Source organism: Rattus rattus, chromosome 13 (genome assembly GCF_011064425.1).
Source record: "Rattus rattus isolate New Zealand chromosome 13, Rrattus_CSIRO_v1, whole genome shotgun sequence".
Lineage (NCBI taxonomy): Eukaryota > Metazoa > Chordata > Mammalia > Rodentia > Muridae > Rattus > Rattus rattus.
The window spans coordinates 73,238,660-73,261,617 of NC_046166.1; the positions used below are offsets into that span (position 1 = coordinate 73,238,660).

General features: G+C 44.9%; 1 protein-coding gene across 1 annotated transcript in view; it reads right to left on the minus strand.

Annotated features, from left to right (window-relative positions):
* Myo16 (myosin XVI) overlaps window positions 1–22,958 on the minus strand; it is a 382,886-nt gene that overhangs the window by 11,097 nt on the left and 348,831 nt on the right. Inside the window, 1 exon segment of the mRNA XM_032918632.1 lies at window positions 17,767–17,858. Within this exon segment, the coding sequence (XP_032774523.1) occupies window positions 17,767–17,858 (92 nt within the window).

The window sequence follows — 22,958 nt, forward strand, 5'->3', positions numbered from 1 at the left end:
TGAATCTTAAAATATGTGGCTTAAAGCAAGTGAGACTTAGAACTGAGGCCTTGCTTCCTGTTAATTATGTGCTGATGTTTGAGATGGAGTTTCCCTCTTGCCCATCTGGCTGGCTAGGAAAGGCTATGCACCCCAGGCTGGTCTCAGCACAGTCTTCTTGCCCCCGCCTCTCAGGTAGATGAGGTTACACATGTGAGCTGCCCTGTGCCATTGGAAAGTAGTTATGGAGGTATGTATGTGTCTCTGTTTCATTAAAAACAAACAAACAAAACAAAACAAAATAAAAAGAAACAAACAGCACCAAATGTATTTAAATGTGGAAATGGTTTCTGTGGTTTGGACTGAACAAAATTGGCACCTCCTAATCCAGGAAAGCTTGCTTGCATATCAGAGCAGTGGCATTTACTTGTGGGATTCTGGTCCTTGTAACCCCAGGTTTAAACGCAGGGTAGGAAGTTCCCCCAGGCGGCACAGCAAGCTTTTACAGACAAGCATGGCTGCGTCTAGACCTTAGTGAGAGGTAAGTTCGCCCTCCCACATCTGGGTGATGTGATTTCTGAAAAACTCAAGAACTATTCTTACTAATAACAACTAGCGTTACAGAAAAAAAAAATCCTGTTATGATTTCAATGCACATTTAGTTTTGCTGCTGTTTTCCTGATATCGAGTTATGACTCAAAAGAAGAACAAAAGATAAAAAAAAAGTCTGTATGTTTTGTTATGTCCATTGGGAGTGATGAAACCCAGGGACTGGGGGAGACTTCAGCAGTAACACTGCTTGTCCAAACTCAAAAGCTAGGTGCCCTGTATACTCAGCCATTGAAAGGCAGAGACAAGGGATCCCTGAAGCAAGCTGGTTAGCTAGACTGGTGAATTCTAGGTTCCACTCAGACTCAATGAGGTAGCAAACAATCAAGGACAACCCCCTGTCACTGTGAACCTTCACGAATCATCACACAAGGCCACATGCATGCACACATCCATGTTTATCCACACATGAGAACATGGATATACACATTCACACACACCTCACATCCCCAAAAGAAACAGAATTGATGTCACAGACCTGGTGAATACTTGTAGCAACACCGTTAATGTTAAATGGCTCAGACCGAGGGAACTAATGAAAAAGCTTGACCCTAGTAGACTGGAAACTTGGAAAAGTAAAAGTATGTTAGAACTCCCTTTTCACGTATTTTCCTGGAATGATAAGAGAGTTGTTACAAGTCAAAGGAGGCCTGACTAAAAACAGTTAATCCACACCTCTCCTCCAAGCCTAAGTTTATGTTCATAGCTTGTTCACAATTGTCAGCAGGGCTGCCTTCCTTCCCTTGCCTAAAGGACTAAGCCTGCACATCCAGAGCCTTTGAGAAGCACTGCAAACTTTGGATGCTCTGATTGCTGTCTTGTTCTCATCTTTTCTCACAGACTGTATACTTCAGCTCAGGCATATGGACACACAAAATACCTCCAAGGTTTGGATTCTATTCCCTGCAATGGTCTCCATGCTTTAGGTTCATATTATTCTTCTAATACCACTCATAAGCTCAGGAAAGAAGCAGGTTAAATATTGCTACCACCTTTCTCAGACACAGAAATCCATCCTTAGATGCTGAAGTCACTCGGCTGTAAGGGTAAAGTGAGAAGGTAAATCCAGACACACAGGGATTTAGTCTGTCTGCTCTAATCACGTTACCTTCTGAGAGGTTTCCCTCTCCATCCCATCAGTTAGTGAATGTATTTAAGTCCTTGTGAAAATGGAAGGAACCGTGGCTTATTCTGTAAGATTTAATCAGAAGCACCCAACACAACCTGTCTCCCTCCAGGCGCCTCAGGCAAAAACAACAGCACAAACTCAGGTGAATTCGATGAGTCTGGGGTAGGCGTGTGGAGGAAGCACATAGAGAGATCTCAAGGAAGTTTAACGTTCAACAAGAATGTATCTGGGATAAGAGATGCCTTAGCAGTTAAGAGTGCATGCAGCCCCTACAGAGGATTGAGTTTGGTGCCTAGCAACTGTATCAGGTGTTCCCAACCATCTACAACTTCAGCTCCAGAACATCCACACCTCTGTGTTCCAAAGATCCCAATACTCCCATACCCACCTACACACACACACACACACACACACACACACACACACACATACACACACACACACACACACTTAGAAATAAAATAAATCCGGAAATAAAATCACCAATAATTTGTTGATGTGATTACTGTCGGAACATGAAGGAGACCGTGTTCTCAAGGCAACATGAAAACTGGGCCATAGGATTTAAGGTAGATTGGAGGGATGGGAAGGTCATTTGGGTGGAAGGGCATGCGTAACAATGGCACACGTGTGCTATGCTCGCCTTGAGAGTGAACTTGGACAGGAAACAACAGGCCATGGGAAAGCCTTTCTGCACTGTGGACTAGCACTCCGGTGTCGGCTTTGGAAAAACAACAGAACTAGGAATGAGGGTGTAGCGAGGTGAGGCCGAGGCAAGGGAGGGCAGCCAGGACCAACAGGGCCCCGCCCACTGTCCTCAGCAGACCAGAGCCAAAAGCTACTTCCTCACCCGATGCGTTTGCTGGCCTGGTCACGTGACCTCTGTAAGGCATAGCCTGACCAGCTGTTTATTACTATCTCAAATATTTACGTTCCAGAAAGGACAGAAAGTTATGCGCTAAAGGGATAAATACAATTAAGAACGAGGGGAAAGCATTTTTATGAAAATGGATGTTCAACAACATAACCCAAGAAGAATCAACTGCCACCCATGATTGACAGAGGAGCTAGGCTGGCATCTCCTTGGGCCCTGGAGTCTGTTCTACTCAGGGAAGCACCTTCCTTACGTAGTTGCTCTTACTCCCCAAACCCAGTTTCCGTTTGAGGTCTGTGACTAGAGAGTTGCGGGTAAGCAGAGCACGCCTACTGAAGAAGGGTTAGAAAGTGGGGGAAATCCTTCCCACAGGGCGCCATCTTGTTTTAGGGAGCTAACTTCATCGCTTGGGAAAGTCAAGTCCCCGAGGCTATTTCAGGTGGGTATAATAGTCTTTGCATCTGTAGAACATTGTGTGTGTGCAGTGATGGGGGCTCACGGATCACTGTTCTAGCAATAGTGCCATTGGAAGACACAGGCAGCTCCCACTTGGACCGATATACAGAATAAGAACTTCTGGACTACTGCAGCACACAAATGACAGTGTTCGTCAGCAACAAAGAACTAATAGGCCAAGGATGAGTGAGAAGGCACTGGGCTTAGCCCATCTACTAGAGCAGACAAGCAGGGACCAGCGGTGTGCCACAGAGGAGGGATGTTCCTGGTGGCCTACCAGGTCTCCAGTGCATGCCTCTGGGCTCTTCATGGATCTGTGTAGTTTCTGTATTCACTACTGGGTAGAAAGGTCACAAAAGTGGCATCTGTCCCCAGAGCTCCTGTTCTGTTTCCAGGCCTCAGTGATTGTATCTAAACAACTGGGAAATGAGATCTAGTTGGGTGTGTAAAAAGAGAGGAGTGCAGAAGGGTACAGCATCTGCTCCAAAGGCTCTCAGGTCCATCAGTGTCTTGAACACAGAGTGCAAAGCAGACTGTGCACGAAATGCTTCCAGGAGAGGAAGGAAAAAGACAAGATTTTGCCAACATAGGCAAAATATGAGAGTCAATCTTTTAAATCAAGACTTCTTTCCAAAAATAGGTAAAAAAAAAATTACCCGTTAATGTGTAAAATTAATTTAAATCCATGTGGGTTTCATCTCTGGGCTTTTTATATCTTTGACTTCATGATGCTCCATGATCACAGCTCTCCTACTTCCAGCCAGTTTCTGGCAGAGTCAGAAATACAAAGTGACAGCTTCCAAGAGTAATGTAATCACGGCAATCAGAGAAAAAGCAGGCCTCCCAGGTCTGCTGAGTTCATGAGATAGAAGCCTTCATCCCTGGAACTGTTTGCACCTCTGTACAATAGAGATCCGAACATTTTAGGCAGTTTTGTAAAGAAATAGGGGGAAAATGTTTCTTGAGAAAATGCTCTGATCTTGGGTATTTCAATTAGGAATCTTTCTTATCCTTCTGTCTGTCTATCTATCTATCTATCTATCTATCTATCTATCTATCTATTCTCTATCATCTATCCCTCCATATCTATTTATCTAAGTTTTCTATCACCTATCTACCTATCTATCTATCTATCTATCTATCTATCTATCTATCTATCATCCATCTATCTATCTAACATCTATTGATCTACCTACCTACCTACCTACCTACCTACCTACCTACCTGCCTACCTACCTATCTGACCTATCTTAGTTACTTTTTTACTGCTGTGATAAGTTCTCTGACCAAGGTAACTTATATAACAGAGTTTAGTTTGGGTTTACAGTTTCAGACGGCGATTCCGTGACTGACATGGCATGGAGCATGGCAGCAGGCAGATAAGAACAGCATGGAATCAAAGCTGAGAGGTCACAATGTAAGACATAATCAGGCAGCAAAGAGGCAGAGAGAGCTGACTGGGAGTGGCCTGGACTTTTGAAATCTATAAGCCTGCCCTAAATGACACACCTTCTTCATCAAGGCCACACCTTCTAATCCTTCTTAAACAGTTCCAGCAAGTGGAGACCAAGTATTCAAACATATAAGACTATGGGGAGGGGGCATGTGCATTCAATCTATCTATCTATCTATCTATCTATCTATCTATCTATCTATCTATCTATCTATCTATCTATCTATCATCTATTCATCCATCCATCTATTTACCTATCATCTATTACCTATCTATCTATCATCTATCTAATTTATCTATCATCTATCCATCCACCTATCCATCTCTGTCTCCTTTACATACTCCTTAGCAAATAAGCCCCCCAAACATGGAATAATGGTTTTATTTTATTTGTGTGTGTGTGTAGGCATATATGCATGTGTGGGTTATGCATGTGAATGTTTGTACATGCAAGTTCTTATACATGTAAGTACAAATCTCTGGGGATCATAGGTCAACCTCAGGTGTCATTTCCCAGAAGCCATCTACTTTGTTTTTTGAGACAGGATCTCTCATTGATACTTGGGGCTCCCTGATCATGCTAGGCTGGCTGGGTCATGAGCCGTAGAGACCTGTACATGTCTGTGTGCCCAGTACTGGGGTTTTATATGTGTTCTAGGGCTGAGACGCAGGTCCTCACACTTGTGTAGTAGGTATGTTATGGGAGCCATCTTCTCTAGAATAGTGGTTTTGAAGAAAGTCAACCCACAATGCAGTCATTGTAGACATTTTTACAGTTAGTCTCTTTCTCAGTCTAGGCCTACATTATACTCGTGGGAATTCTGACTTTATTGAAAGAGAGTAGTGGGCAATTACTTCTCTCCAGCTGCCAGGTCCCTTCAGCGTTGGCTCTTCTGGGTATTCAATTCCATCAACGGCAGAAATCAAAGTCCTTGGCCTCCTGGTTGGTCTGTGCTTGATGCCCCTTCCTGGGTCCCCTGACTCAGCTTCCACTCTACTGAGGTGTACCCCCAACAACGGGCCTGGCCCCCGCTGGCCCAGCTTAGCTGGGTTATTATCTGGTGGATTATCTGATTTACCTAAATGCTGCCTAACTGTTGTTTTCGTGCTGGAGCTGGACTCACAGGAAGGAAGGGGATTCATTGTGAAGACTGGGGTATTCAGTAGGCCAGGCCGGTGTCCAGCACAGTGGAGCCTCTCCACAGAGGACACTTGTTGGTGAACGGGTGAATGAATGAATGAATGAATGAATCAACAGTTGTACCCAGCAAACAATAGTATGTACACATATGCATACACACAGACACATGCACACAATCACATGCCTTAAGCTTCATCATATGTTATGGATAAATGTTAGCTGTGTGATTATGATCAGTAGTAAGACACTGAGCAGTGCGTCTTATAGGCCAGAGAAGGAATCTTCTGGAGCCCTTCATACCATGTGACTCTCAGACTCCGCCTCTTTCACAGCTAGAGTGTTAGCACCCTATCTACTAAATTTACTGCTGTGTTTTTTTAACACGGGCTTTAATAAAAACGATTTAATAAAGCTATGGAATATTATATCAATTTATTTGCCTTAATTCTTCTAGGACTGCCACCGGTTGACAATTAAATTGAGTTGGCGATTTATTGAGTGTTGGTATGTGCTTTCAATACAAAGTAATTAAAATGCACTTGGTGCAGCCTCCAAAATGCAACTGCATCAAGCTGCACATACATGCATGCATGCATACATACACACACACACACATACACATACACATACATACACATACACGCACGCATGCACACACACATATATACATATACATACACACACATACACATACACACACATACACATACACACACATACACATACACACACATACACATACACACACATACACATACACACACATACACATACACACACATACACAAACATATACACACATGCACACGCACACAGATAACCTTCAGAAAACACCCTCCCCAGTACACACATGTACATATACATACACACAGACCCATGCATACTTATAACCTTGCCTAACAGAGTATTAAGTACAACACTGCAGAGCAGGTGCCCTGCTTCCTAGGAAGGGCACTCAAGGAGGCCATGTAAAGGATGAGAGCATCGAGGAAGATTCTGGAAGATCAGGATCTAGCCCCTGAAGCCAGTGCCAGCATGGCCTTATGCTAAGAACACAGAGGACAACTGTTTTCTGATCAGAGAAATGAAAAATACCACAGCTGACACGACTCTAGACTCATAGCCAGAGAGGTTAGGTTCCTACATGTAAAAAGCAAAAGAGAGCATCATCTTTGACAAAAGTAAGAGAAATTACATTAAATTAATTTAAAAAGATTTTTCTTGAACAGAACGACAAAAACGGAGACCCTGAGGGTAAAGGCTAATCACCCTCAGTCTACTAACAAACTTCCAAGGGTAGATGCCTAAAGAGGGTCAGGACATGGAACACCGCTACCAGATGCCCTTTCCAATTGCAACTCACACAGAAGGAAACGCAAACCCAACAGAGTCAGGAGAGTGAGTCTTGTAAATTGCAAAGGGGGAGGAAACTGTGGAGAACTAAAACAAAGAGAATCCTGGACCCCATCTAAGAGGGGTCTCCAGGATGAGCTTCAAGCCGACAGGAAAGGTACCAGGTCATCAAGCTTCCTGGAGACAGTAAGCATAGCAGCTGCCAGGATGCTGGCCCGCGCTCTCTGGTGCAGGCGTTGCTTTCTGTGTGATTGTTCAGACTAATGCTTGTCAACTCAGTAAGGACTACAGTCACCCTCAAAGAGGGAACCTCAGAAAGAAACATCCTTCAGACTCACTGTAAGCAAGCCCATGGGTCACTTTCTCGGTTTGAGCTTGGTGAGAGAGGGGGCCACACCGGGGTTGGTGGTCCTGGATTGTATGAGAAAATAGGTGGGGTGAGCCTTGGGGAGCCAGCCAGTGAGCGGCACCCTTGCTCCTCCACGATCTGCTCTGCCTCAGCTCCTGTTCTGCCCTCCCTCCATGACCAACTGGGATGCGGATGCACAGGACAAATAATCCCCTCCTCCCACCGAGTGGTGGTGCATTTGCCACCACAGAAAGCAAACGAGGACAATGTCTTTTGAAGGCAACATTGCCCAGGAAGTTTCCATGCAGGCAGACGGACACCGGCCAGTTCTGAAGTAAGGGTCAGTTGTTGAGTGAAGAAGCGGTGGTATGATTGGTCCTAAAAGATGAAAACTTGTTATGTGTCCATTACAGTCAACAAGGCAATCACAAAAGCACTTACAAGGATACGCAGTTAAGATATCGGGATATATTAATCATGATATAAATATAGTTATATATTATATTACCATATAATATTATATTATAGTGTATAATGTGTATATATTTATATACAATTATATGATTTTATGATTTTACATTTTATATTATATATAAAAAGTTTTACAGTCCTGAGAATATATATAATATATAATAATAACCTATATTATATATAATATTACATGTTCGTGCTTCCTGATTTTCCTGATTGGTCTGTGTCTTTCTTCATTTTACAAATTTTAGAACTTCTTTACGTATTCTGGACAATCTTGGTTTTCAATTTCATGTGTGGGCAACATTTTGCTTGTTCTGTATTACTAGTCAGCTGAACAGAAAACATTATCTATATCTATATCTATATTTATATCTATATCTATATCTATTTATCTATATCTATATATCTATATCTATATTTCTCTCTCTCTCTCTCTATATATATATATATATATATATATATATGGCATGTCAAATATCATAAAAGAAGCTGCCATAGGGAACCAGCAAACTAAGGCAAAATAAAACAAACAGTGTGGACTGGGAAACACACTGCAAAATGGATTCTCCTGAGGCCAGCTGTATCAGTGACCATGGGAAGTGTAGATCACCTGTTAGAAGATTGTCCGGTTGTAGAAAAACAGATAAGACTCCTAACTATGCCATGGGCAACACATTTGTATCAGACAAAGGCAGATATATTTTGAGTCATGAGAGATGGATGTTCTACAGGAGGGTAAAAGTTGCAAAAGTAAGTTGGGACAGTCTTTTCCCAGCCCTAAGAATCCTCTGGCAGCCCCTTAGTTGTACTTTGAGGGGTGTGACTTGTATAGACTAGGGACCTGTTGAAGTCGTTTAGAAAATTCACAAGATGAAAAGCTAGCTCCACTTTCCAGGCAAGGATGGAGAGGATTTTGGAGTGGCTGGCCAGCTCCAGACAAGCGGACCTCACGAGAGGGAAGGATCCCGAGAGAAAAGGAAAGGGACATCGTGCTGACCCCACATGGCCCAAACCAAACCTGAAATCGGGGAGTCAGAACTAGGGAAACAAAGGCTGGGTAGACTTGTTGCAATCAGAGTTGAGGCTAGGTACTTTCTGTTCAGTAGCAGATAGAAAATGAACAGGAAGAGCTTTTAGAGCTGAGCTCTGTTGGTGGCCAGAGCTGACTGCTACTTCCAGGAGGTTCTGTGCAGTCGCAGTAGAGCGTGCTGCCTCTTCTGGAACAGCCACAAGTTTCCCTGACACAGGCCATACCCTGGGGGCAGGGCGGGAGGGAGAACAAAGCTCAAGAACTTAAGGGAATGGAGAAAATACGAGGTACATCCTCAGACCCCAACAGACCAGCCAGAAACGAGTAACAGGTAATAGGAAATCTCTGAACATTGGGAAAAAATGTTACATTAGCCAGAAAGTCCCAAGGGGGAATCAGAGAATAATTTTAATTGAACAAAGATATAAGCAGACCCTGTGGGAAGTCACTCGATGAAGCAGGCAGCTCAGAGGAGAACTGAGGACCCTGTTTTACTGGGAATATCAAAAGCCTGGTTTTTGCTTTTAACGGGAACGGTAGCTAGCCAACTGACAGTCAACAGATAGCCAGTGGGTAGCCACTGGGAAACCCATTAATGAACAACTGGCTAGGAATCTGGAGAAGGCAGAGCGCTGTCCACACGTGAATGGGAAAGCAGCATTATCCAGAGTACGTAGGGAATTTCTAAAACTTGTATGGTGAAGAAAAGGCACAGACCTGTCAGGAAACAGAAACAACAACAAGGAGGAAAACCCCGAAGGAGACGGTAACCTGACTCAAGTCCCACTCATCGCTGGCAGGAATAAAATCATTCACCTAGGCATTTGCAGGTGGAGAACGCTTTTAGAGCTGACCACAGCTGGGAGCGCCCCTGATCAGAACCTCAGTCCTCCATTTCCTGGGAGCCCCAGCAGGCTGACTCCCCCATGTAAAGAGTGAAAGGCGCGTCCCGGGTGTGCCTCTCGGAATGGTTGGTAAAAGCAAAGGCCTAGGCTGTGTTGTGTTTTTCATACCAAGTTGTTCATACCAGGTTGGACGTGACCTCAGGAATTTCGTGGCTATACACTTAGACTTACTAGATACTTACTGAGTATTTACTAAATACTTAGATTTACTAGATACTTACTATTTACTAAATACTTAGACTTACTAGATACTTACTGAGTATTTACTATATACTTAGATTTACTAGATACTTACTGAGTATTTACTAAATACTTAGACTTACTAGATACCTACTGAATACTTACTAAATACTTAGACTTACTAGATACTTACTGAGTATTTACTAAATACTTAGACTTATTAGATACATACTGAGTATTTACTATATACTTAGATTTACTAGATACTTACTGAGTATTTACTAAATACTTAGACTTACTAGATACTTACTGAGTATTTACTAAATACTTAGACTTACTAGATACTTACTGAGTATTTACTAAATACTTAGACTTACTAGATACTTACTGAGTATTTACTAATTACTTAGACTTACTAGATACTTACTGAGTATTTACTAAATACTTAGACTTACTAGATACTTACTGAGTATTTACTAAATACTTAGACTTACTAGATACTTACTGAGTATTTACTAAATACTTAGACTTACTAGATACTTACTGAGTATTTACTAAATACTTAGACTTACTAGATACTTACTGAGTATTTACTAAATACTTAGACTTACTAGATACTTACTGAGTATTTACTATATACTTAGATTTACTAGATTTGAGAAGAAGCTGAAGCTGAGCAAACCGGCTCACACCTAAAATGTGGTACTTTCTGGCCACCGAATGCTACCATCTTCCCGCATGTTTGGTGAACTGAGGGGGAACATACCCAGACAATAGCAGCAGCTGTGCACATCTGGAGGAAAGAGGCGAGGACCAGTGGAATTGTTTCACCGTGACATCCCCATGGCCAGGTAGTGAGACTGACCTTAGGGTAGTGAGAATGTGTCCCAGGACCCTTCCTGTCCCCTTCAGTTTATGTCCCCTGAGGTTGCTGAGGTTGGGAGAGCTAAAAGCCACACTGGGCTTGTAAGTGCAAGGGTGTGGTTGCCTTCACTAGGTCCATGGGTCAGAGCAAGCATCCCAACTCTGATGCTTCCTCTTTAAACCTACAGCGGACACTCAGGCTGATAAATCGAAAAGACAGTGACATATCAAAACGAGACAAAATACTGCAGCCACATCAATCCATCCATCAGTCAATCAAACCAGACAAAAACAGTTGCAGAATATCTGTAGGAGTGATGTATTTATTTACACTGAGAGCATGCACAGTGTCAGCTGCTTTTTTTCCTGGGTACCGTATGATTTATGGATGTACTTGGCGAGGTGCAACTGCAGATGAGGCTCTGCTGGCCTCACAGTGACGAGTCACTTCTGGTCTGGCGGGAAGGATGGGATCAAGAACTCCACTGTTGATAATTTCCCTAAAAAACATAGCTCGAACGAACGCTTAATGCAGCAAGATTTATCAAAGCGGCGTGTTTTAACCAACCACAGTGCTGCAAGTTCATAATATACCATAATGAAAGAAATTAGAACACTCATGCATAACTGGCCGAAAGGAGCCGGGTTCACTCTGCAGGTCCCACACAGTAACTCACAACTCTGTAACTGCAGTGCAGACGTTCACATATGTGGGCGAAACACCGATGCACATAAAACATTAACAAAATAAAACCTGTTGTAAGAAATCATAAATATGGGACTGAGGATATAGTCAGTGGGTAAAGCGCTCGCTGTGTCTGAGTTCACATCTGAGTTCACATCCCTGATGGCCCAGTAAGAACCTGGCATGGCTGTGTATGTCTGTAAGTTCACAACTGACAGATAAAGACAAGTGGGTTCTGGGGACTTGCTGGCATCCGATCCAGGCAAAACAACTCTAGGTTCAGAGAGAGACCCTTACTAAGACAAACAAACAAACAAACAACAACAACAACAGCAACAACAAAATTGCAGACGTTTATATGGGAAGACACCAATGCAATTCTGGCCTCTCTATACACATACCTAGATAGGTGCTCCTGCATGCACACTCATGCATACCCATATCCCAATACACACCACACACACACACACCACACACACCACACAACACACACATATACAACACACACATACACACACAATACACACAACACACAACACACATATACAACACACACATATATACACACACACACATATACAACACACACACACACACACACACACAAAATATACAACACACACACACACACACAAAACACACACACACACACACACAACACACAGCACACACACACGGACACAACACACCACATACACAACACACCACATACACACCACACACACCCAGCACACACCCAACACACACACACACCACACACACAACACACACACACACACACACAACACACACACACAGCACACACAGCACACACACCACACACACACACACACAACACACACACAGCACACACACACACACACACACACACCACATACACACAACACACACACAGCACACACATACACACACACACACTGATTTCTTTCAAATTCCAACTAGATATTAGGGCCTTTGGATTCAATCAACTCTCCCACGAAATACCGAGGCCAGAGGCAGAAGTTTCCTATCAGTTCGCTCTAATACACCAGGCACCACACAGATCACCAAGTCACACTTACCATCCTTAAATAGTCTAAAAATCATTAGTCTATGCCTGCATGCTAACAGTTCTGCAAGTTTTATTTAGTTGTGTTTTCTCTCCTTTGAGTTCAATATTTTAATGAATGTCTGTAATCATGTCTGCTAGGATTGACACACTAACACCCACGTGTTCTCAGTGTCGTCACTACTCCTTATCTGCGTGTGTGGCTACCCTCTTATTCTCATCAAGGAAAGGATGGTCAGGGTGAAGCTGTACAGACATACGTATATGTGTATATATAGACCATATGGTAGTCCGGACTGATTGACCTGGCTGTATGTATATATAGGCCTCATATAGACAGATCTGTTTTCCTTTTCTCATCCTTGTAACATTTTTACAACTGAACTCACCTCATTGGTAACCTTAAATATAAAATGCCATGCCTACTATCACATTTAGGTCACACAGGGAGAGCAACACAGAAATACAAAACACAGGTGTACTTTTTGTTTTTTTCTTCTTCAAATTTCTCCTTATCTAAGCAGGGCCTGGCCGGCCCCCTGAGGAAGGCCCTGCCGTTTCACTCTTACCATCAGAGTAATTTACTGCCTTCATTTCTCACACACAACGTGTACATCATGAGTGTGGAATACTGATTCCCTGAGACTGGGGTGTGGGAAGGCCTTTCCCGGTCTGTGTATCCTTCCGTTTGCAGCTCAGATAAATAAACGTATTTATCTGACAGATGGATGGACAGATGATGATAAGAAGGCTGGTGGTAAAAGAGACAGAGGGTGGACAGACAGAGGAAGAGATGACGAAGACGGACAGCTCTTTTGTAAGAATTATCTAGTTTCTTATCTATGCCATGGGCTTTGGAGGCACCCTGATGTTTTAACCAAACATATCCACATATCTTTATTTCACCTGACACTCTGTTTCAACTCCGTGCTAGAATAATTTTCAGCAGTCCATACCACACATATAATGAATACAGAAAGCAAACACTGAATTTATTTAGTGCCTGCTATTCTTAATTTTGTTGATGTATGGCATTACAAAGGGGTTTCTTTGATGGTTCAGTAAAACAAACCACGTAACAATTTGCTCCTTAGGCCTGGTCGATTTTCTATTGATCCCGGTCTGGTATTTCACCAGCGGCTGTGTCAGGGGTGGTGGACGAAGTATTTGTGAAAGTCGTGGAAGCTGGCCTGCGATGCATTTATCAAAGGCCATCAATGATCTCTTATGACGGGGGCATGGTCAATGCTCGTAGTGACTTCGTGCATTCTTTGAGATGCTAAAGAAAGGTTTCGGAAAGTTTGGCCAGATGCGTAAGAGTCCACCACCAGAACAAAAGGCAAGAAAGCACACGGTGTAACTGCGGAGGGGAGGCTGGAGGCAGGCAGGGCAAAAAGCTGCCGAGAAGAGGCCCCTGCAAAGGGAGCATGCGAACCGAGTAAGACGTGCTGGGAGGAACAAGAGGAACACGTCCTCCAGCAGTGTGCAGTGTGGACACTATCAGTGTGCAGGGGGGAGGGTGAGTGCTCACAGCAGGGTGCAGCCGAGCCCTGGGGACATTTGTCCCCCCTGCTACCACCCTCTCCACACACCTCCACGCTGTCCTCTGTATCTGCTGGCTTCTGACAGGATCTAGCCTTCTGGTTCAGCAGTGGGCAAGCTGGCAGTGAGGAGCAGGATCCTTAGGGGGAGGAGGGGCAACAGGAGTGGGAGGAGGGAGGAGCGAAGGGAAAGGGAACGGTGCTGGGCAGAGTTGCCAGTACTGAACACATTGCTGAGTCTTTCTCCAGAGCTTTGACATCTAAGAGACCGAATCATGCCAAGTGGCACGGACATTAAGGAGAAGAATTCAAATCTCATAAGATGGACGTCGATAAATAAATGTCCTATTGTTCCTGCAAATGCTCTCTAAATCCCAAGTAAGCCCGCAACGCCTCTCCGGACCTAAAAGATCTCTTCTACCTTTGCATCTACAGGATCCTTTAAGAACCACTGTGTGGGATTCTGGTATAATTTACTGCTGCTGCTTCTCATGCCCAGGACCACTTGAATGTTCTTCTGTAGCTCACGACGGTGCACACACCGGCACGCCACTGGACACGCCAACATGTGAGGCCTGGACAGGACTGCAAACGCCTGCAGCCCCAGTTTCTGTGATCTTGGACTATTTTAAATGAGAGTTAGCTTTCATGGTTTGGACGTAAAGGCACTGGCGTTTGCAAGTTAATAGAAGCCTACAGCGAAATATAATGTATTATTTATCCCGAGGAAAAGAACAGGTGCTATCAGTGGAGGCTCTGATTTGGGCAGATACTGTTGTGAGTTCACAGTAAGAGCAGGTACGGGTCTGGGGAGATGGTTCAGTGGATGAAGCATTTGCCTGGCAAGTGAAAACAAGGATCTGAGTTCAAATCCCCTAGAACCACAAGAAAGCACTGAACACAGTGGCGCTTATAATGAGAACCCTGAAGAGGCAGAGACAGGCTCGCTGGCTGGCCTAGCACTGAGGTGGATGGCACCCAAGGATTGACAGCTTTAAGGCTATTCTCTGACCCCCACATTCTTGTGCGAGTGCGTGAACGTATGCTTTCCACCAATGCATAGGATTCAATACTCGGCACCAGACAGAGTAAACGTGGAGACTTTGTACGACTGGTGTGGAGAGGATGTGTTTGAAAAGAAATGGGCTTTATGGCTACTAAGAGTGACTTCAGTGTCAGTCAGATATATTTGCCGGCATGAGGAATGAGCTCTGGGCTTCATCTGTGGGTCATCCATCATTTTGGGAAAACAGAAGGTCAGGAAATCTGAGGGAAGGCTGGACAGGTGGGCAGCAGCCTTCTATTGTCCCTCTTCTGCCTCCCAGAAGTCCTCGAAAGGGGCTGTGCTTTTCATCCCTTGTGTGTCGCTAAGGCTGACCATAACTTAATGCCCCTACATGTGCTTGTCTTGCTGTGGAAGCAGAGAAAGGAGAGAGCCAACGTCTTCCTTCGATTCATCACAGTAGCTGAGGGACGGTGTGGAGAGACCAGCACCTAACAAATGAGACCGTGAGTGTCCACTGTGGTCCTCCACATACGTGCAAGCACACGGAGAAGGACGCAGGCCCCGGCTCCCCTCTCAGCAGTTTACATTTCACTCCGTAGAAGCGGGCTATGGCGGTTTTAACATGACGGCGAACTCGGCGAACTTGCCCTCTGACCCTTGCCGAACGACCAACTCTCTGTCTCCTTTGGGACGTATTTTATTTTTATTAAACGGGTGTCATCGAAGCCCCTGGTGACACTGATTCCAAAGCAGGGACTAGGATTCATTTGTTGGTTCCCTTTAATCCCACTGCTGTTCTGCACTGGTTTTTATGCAACTCCTGTGGAAGTGTTCTGGCAGAGAACCTAAAAGGGGACGTGCCCGAGTGTGTCTGTACTTCCTCCATAAATGTCAGAGAGGAGATAAATCCTGGGGACATGTGGCAGTTAAACCACGGGGTCCCATAACTCACAGCTTCTCAGCGGTAAGGGATCTGCTGCTACATTTGAGTGCCTCCAGTCAGCAGGACAGCGAAAGAGCATCCATTTCCACGTTTGTGTGTGTGTGTGTGGGGGGGACAGGGTGAGGTGACTGGGGACTTCTTCCAGGGGAAGGGTTCACATTTGAAATCAGGAGGTGGGAACCATTCCCCAAACCTTTCCCAAGGTCCCCCTCTTTTAGCTAAACCCGTGAATGCACAGGAAGATCCAGAGGCCGTACTTCAGGAACCCGCTGCCGACCTGTTCCCTTGCTCGGGAAACCCAGGGTAGGCAGGTTCTCACTGTGTGGTACAGAGGAGTCAACCCCGACACAGGCAGCCCCTGTTCGGGGCGGAGAGGTGCCCTGGGAGTTAGCACATGCTGGGCATCTGTAATGCTTGCAGAGCAAAGCACATGCACCTCTCAGGAGCACAGGCAAGATTAAGACAATTTATTATCCCGGCCCATCAGCGTTTTCTTCCCATTGCCGCATCTATAGATCAGCACAGGCGATTTCCGAAGATTGCCTACTGTAGAGATTTATTTTTAAGATTAAAATTATTGATTTTTTTTCACGCCACCTCATCGGCGTTACTTAGGGAAAAAAAAATCTCGGCTCATAATGTGGCTGTGCCTACACAGTGTCAAACGTGTCACTGGAAGCTAACCTTACTGCCACAAGATGGCTTCATCCTGGATTCCTCTGCGTTCTAAAACCACAGGGGCATCGTTTTCTCCCGAATAATCTTTATTTTGCGGTAATATCTAAGGTAAAATGGCGAGCATGAACATGTAGTCCTGACAAGCACACAAGGTTTTAAATTTAACCATGTCCTCACAGTAGACGGTACCGTGCACATACTTGTGTGTGTTTGTGTGTGTGCTTACGAATATATGCATGTATGTGCAAAGGTGTGCAAAGGTACATGTGTGTGCAGGTGCATGTTTGTGTGCATGCATGTAGAGGGTAGAGGTCATCCTTCAGTGCTGTTCCTCGGGGGGTGCTAAATTCATTTTTTGAGACAAGCGTCTCACACTGGCCTAGAACTCACGGAGAAGGCTAAGCTGGCTAGCTGGCGAGTGACAGAGATCTGCCTCTCTCTGTCTCTCCTTCAGTGAAGTTCAAACATGTGTTACAGCATCCGCCTTTGCCTCTGGGTCCTAGAGCTCATGCTTGCACAATTAACGGAGCCATCTTGGGAGCCCCAGATACAGTATCTTAGGTGAAGCTGATTATGCAGAACCTGGAGCTTCTGGGGTTGAGCAGCACGCGGGACCTCAGGGTATCCAGACTGTACTTCCTAGTCTGTGTCGCTGTAGCCTTGTGCTCTACCCCAAGTCAAGAGCAGAAACCACGTCACTGTCAGAAGGTTTCACGCCATTACCACCCGCGGCTAGTGATTTTAAAGAACCCCAGCAAAATGATGTCTACAATACTCTACTAAAAAATGCTTGCTTTTAGCTGTTCTTGGGGCATTGTTCTTTTACCAAAACAAGCAGGAAATTGCAGCCATCCGAGATGGAGAGAGAGAGAGAGAGAGAGAGAGAGAGAGAGAGAGAGAGAGAGAGAGAGAGAGAGAGAGAGATTTTCAGACAAAGGACCACAGATAGCAGTGAGAACAACCTGAGCTCTGGGTCTGGGAAGGAGACCCATCAGCATGACTCAGTGCTGTCTGCCTTGGTTTAACTACACTCATTGCTGTGTGGAGGAGGAGGACCGGGTGTCCTTACCTGGGTGGTGTGGCTCTCCCGATGTCTCTGAAATGATGAAGTCCCCATGCCACTCAGACACAGCCTTGAGCACCCATCGTCCTCAGCTAAACCTGTAGAGGTCAACACACAGAGCTGTGGTGAGTTTGCATCTTCTTGAGGAAAGAAAAAAAAAAGCCCTTCATGCTTAGATATTCATCAGACACTATCCTACTCCATGCACTAAACCATTAGACCATAGCAGATATTCACTGAGTATTAAATGTTGCAGCTAGATGGGAATACCCTAGACTACTGTAGTTTAAGTGAGCAAAAGAGGAGAGATACTGCTAGAGAGAAAGCAACTGCAAACAGGTCAGAGCATCGCAGAAGTGACTGGAGGGAGGGGCTCTTTCCTACAGCGTAGAAAGCACTTCTAGGAAGAAAGAAGCAGATGACCAGTGCCACTTCCCAACTGGATGGTGATGAACGTTGGTATTTATTTCATCTGCAGAGTAGCATCGGGAAAAGCAGGGACTGAAGAGACGTGAGACAGAAGCACACCTGGGTGCCATGGAAACCGGGGCTGATGCTGGGTGGCTAGGAAGGTAAAACTGACCAATTACAACCTTCCAGTTCTTAGGCAAGGGCCAAGGTGACCTTTCAGGAAAAGCACACAACCCTCCTGCAAAGGGCACAGACATCCTATGGGGCAGCGGATGGTTTTCGTTGTTATTCCGCACAGCAAAGGCCCGTTTCTGACCCTTGGCATTTGGCCTGTATAATTCTCTGTTCAAAGCCTGTTCTGTGCATCATGAACAGTAGCATCCCCGGTCTTTAGGCACCGGACTCGCCCTGACTCATGACAGTCAAAATGATTTTAGGCATTATTAAATGCACCTTGGGGACAGATCTGTTCCCCTACAATGATTGAGAGCCACCATGATGGAGGTGGCGTGTATTGCCCCAAGTGACTTGATTAATAAACATGAGCGGATAAAAGGAGAAATAACTGCCCAATGGAATGAATTCAACCCAGAGAACTTTAAATACTGAAGCAATTACTCATCTCCTCTGGAAACATAATTAACCAGCACAGTTTAATTGATTAAACATATACATGATTCTTAAATTAAAAATCATTAGGAAATCACCATGCATTTTTCCAATTACAGGAGTATGCCAGTTCCTCAGGGAGGTCTGTGTCCAATCAACATAAGGCAGGGTCAGTCTGCCTTCTTGGTAAATGCACACAGGCCTCCATGTGCAAAGGTCCTGTCAAAGCTTTCCATAGCAATATCTTCCTATATGAAGCATTCCATCCTGGACAGAAACTCCTTAAGACCCAGAGAATTATAAAGAAAGACTAGTTGAGGCCCAGGAAGCCAACAACTCACTGGTTCTAGGAAGTCTCTGAAACTGATCAGATTCACAAGGCCATCCATCCAAGGTTATATAAGCAGTGAAGACTGCTGAGGGGAGGAGACCCTCTAATCTGTTAAGCTTTGCAGTTTAAGCAGAGCTCTGTAGGGTTCCAGCTTTGATGGGGTGGGCTTTCAGAAGTTCAGATGTCTATGAGTTATACCTGCTCTTAGAAGTAACCCTAATAGACTCATTGGTTTCTAAAGCTGGATTTTGGTGGTATTACTTTAGTCTGTCATTGTTTCAGTTTTCTATCTGGGTTGAGAAGACATTTATTCCCATCTTGCCAGAAAGAGTGTTACAAACATATCAGGACAGGGATGATTGTGGGTGAGTAGTGCCCTACTACTGGGGTTGTCTCGTGGCAAAGAATTCGTCTCAAACATGAGCAAAGATGATCACCAGCAGAACAGGAAGAGGGTGTATTGGACACGGGTAGTGGTATAATACCATCAAACAGTCATGTGGCAGAATCAAGAGCTTAGATAGATGTATAGGACCCTATGGGTCAAAGTCAAGACACCATCTGTAGAAAGATTCCTGGTTAAAGGACGGGAGAGATGAGGGGTGGGGACAGGGGCACAAAGGGCCAAGTATAAGGTAGGACAAACGTGGAGTCTGTATGACATCCTAGTCACTTCTGCTGCTACAATAAAATAACCAGCAGAAGCAACTTAAGAGATAGTGTTTGAGTTCTAGGGAGGTACAGTCCATCATGGTAGGGAAGTCATGGAGACAGGAGGAGGAAGCTCACTGGTCACACTGAGTTCTCACCGGGGAAACAGAGTAAACAGGAAGTGAAGCTGGGCTATGAAGCCCCAAAGCCTGCTGTTAGCAATCCACTTCCTCCAGGGAGGCTCCAACTCTGGACAGTTCCACAGCCTCCCAAAACCACACCACCAGCTGGGACCAAGTGTTTGAACGTGAGCTTATCCTTGGATGTTTCATGTCTCATGTCTCTCGGACCAGAGATAAAAATGCAGAGGAAGTGGGATCCGTCTTTCAAAAATAACAATTTATAAATTAGAAGCTTGACTTTTGGAATCGAAAGGGGATATCAGCTCAGCCACGTCACAGATCCAGAACCAAGGCAGCAGTGAAGCAGGCTTTCCAGAGAGTCAGTGGGTAAAATGAAGACACAGTTGTGAGCTTTCCCTGAACATGGTGCAGAAGCGGTGGAGAAGAAAGAAAGGCTCTAGTGATGAGGACCATTCAGCTTAATGGGCTGACGCTCAACTAGAAAAGACCTGAATAGACTCAGGGCTGGGGAGAAAGGGCCTCCGTGAAGGGAGAAGCCAGGAGGCATACCTGGGAGACGGTTAAGGGACACTTGTAGGGCATTTGCTGACATGCCCCTGAGGACAGCCAGTTCAGAGGGGTGGATGCCTCAGGAAAAATGGGTCACAGTGGTTGGCCCGAATGAACGCAGACGAGCACCCGGCAGAGAATGTGGGGTTTGTGCATGAGAGAGGCTCAGCTGTGAGCATATTCAGTGACTCACTATGAGGCAAACAGTAAGGAGCAATCTCATACTATTTTTGACATAGCCACATGGGACACGAAAGGCAGGTGTGGCTGGGTGGGCTCTGAGGGAAGCAGGTGTTCACCATGAAGAAAGCCTCCTGACAGGGGAGCCTGGGAAGGAAATCACAGTGACATGAACAGGGAACCGCGGGCCCAGCTGAGAGCACCAACAAGATAGACCAAGATGCCCAAGGTTGGACAAGGGACCGCCCATAAAATACCAAGTCCTTCTCAGAGAGCCAGAGAATATACAGGAAGGCGAAGGCCAGGCAGATATGAGAGGGTTTTAAGAGCATTTTGTGGGGATGTGACAGTGTTTTGCAGACAATTGGTGGCACTCACGACTTCTAAGAAGTTTCTAATTTCACAACTTTTACGAAAGTCCTGGGTGAAAGAAAAGGTGTTCCCATCTGCTAAGAACATGATGGGCCTGGGACGTGGCAGGGTTCAACTGAGAGGGACAGAGGGTACAAACCAGGGCAGGTGTATTTGTAGAGGTAGGGGTTGGTGAGGACAGAGATGGGCTAAACAGGGAGCTTTACAGCAGAGGGGCCTCCTCTGAGTGAGGGTAGGTAAGAAAGAGCCCCACAGGAGATACCTGGGACAGGGAAGATCTTTGTAGGTTGTGGAAAGCAGTGGGGGAATTTCATTTCTGCTAGAATCTCGAAAGACAGGAGGCAGAGGTGCTAAGGGGTAGCTAGGAACCCTGGCATGCAAAGGAGGTTAGGGAAGATCCCACATGTTTGTATGTATGTGTATGTGTATGTGTATGTGCATGTGTGTGTGTGTGTGTGTATGTATCAACAAAATAATTCTTATTGATTATTTGAGAATTTTGTATAACATGTTTTGATCATATTCTCCCTTCTCCCAACTTTTCTCAGATTCAGCCTCACCCCTGCCCGCCCCGTTTCACTGACTTCATGTGTGGTGTGTGTTCATTTTTTCCCTCCCCCCTCTTTGTCTCTGTCTCTCTCTGTGTGTCTCTCTCTCCCTCTCTCCCCCTCCACTTCTCCCCCCCTACTCCCCCTTTCCCTCCCCCCTTCTCTCATGGTCCATATAAAAAAGAAATCAAACCGTTAGATAAAACCAACTACCCTTTCCAGCCTCTGCTTGGGATGGAACTTTATGCCCACCTCTCCTCTGCATGCTGGGGTTTTGCCTGGCTGTGCCTGCTGTCCCAGTTACTGAGTGCAATTGCCCTACGACATCCAGAATATGCTGTCTCCTTGAGGTCACCTATTGCCTCCAATATTAAGTCCTTATGTAGTAGTCTACACAGATCATAGGCCTTAGGGGAGAACCTACCGCCATTATTCAGCTTAGAAAATGTTAAACAAAGAACACTGCCATTAGGACAAAATGGCAACCAACAGATTGGGAAAAGAGATTTACCAATCTCACATCCAATAGAGGACTAATATTCAATGTATACAAAGAACTCAAGAAGTTAGACTTCAGAGAATCAAATAATCCTATTTAAAATGGGGTACAGAGCTAAACAATTCTCAACTGAGGAATATCGAATTGCCGACAAGCACCTAAAGAAATGTTCAACATCCTTAGTCATCAGGGAAATGCAAATCAAAACAACCCTGAGATTCCACCTCACCCCAGTCAGAATGGCTAAGATCAAAAACTCAGGAGACAGCAGATGCTGGCGAGGATGTGGAGAAACAGAAACATTCCTCCATTGTTGGTGGGATTGCAAGCTGGTACAACCACTCTGGAAATCTGTCTGGAGGTTCCTCAGAAAATTGAGAATAGTGCTACCTGAAGACCCAGCTATACCACTTCTTGGCATGTACCCAAAATATGCTCCAACATATAACAAGGACACATGCTCCACTATGTTCATAGCAGACTTATTTACAATAGCCAGAAGCTAGAAGGAACCCAGATGTCCCTCAACAGAGGAATGGATACAGAAAAATGTGGTATATTTATACAATGGAGAACTACTCAGCTATTAAAAACAATGAATTCATGAAATTCTTAGGCAAATAGATGGAACTAGAAAATATTATCCTGAGTGAGGTAACCCACAAAAGAACACACATGATATGCCCTCACTGATATGTTATATCAGCCCAAAAGCTCAGAATACCCAAGAAACAGTTCACAGACCATATGAATCTCAAGAAGAAGAAGGAAGGCCAAAATGTGAATGCTTCTTGTTAGAAGGGAGAACAAAATACTCACAGGAGGAAATAGAGAGACAACGAGTAGATCAGGGACTGAAGAAAAGGCCATTCAGAGACTGCCCCACCTGGGGATCCATCCCATAC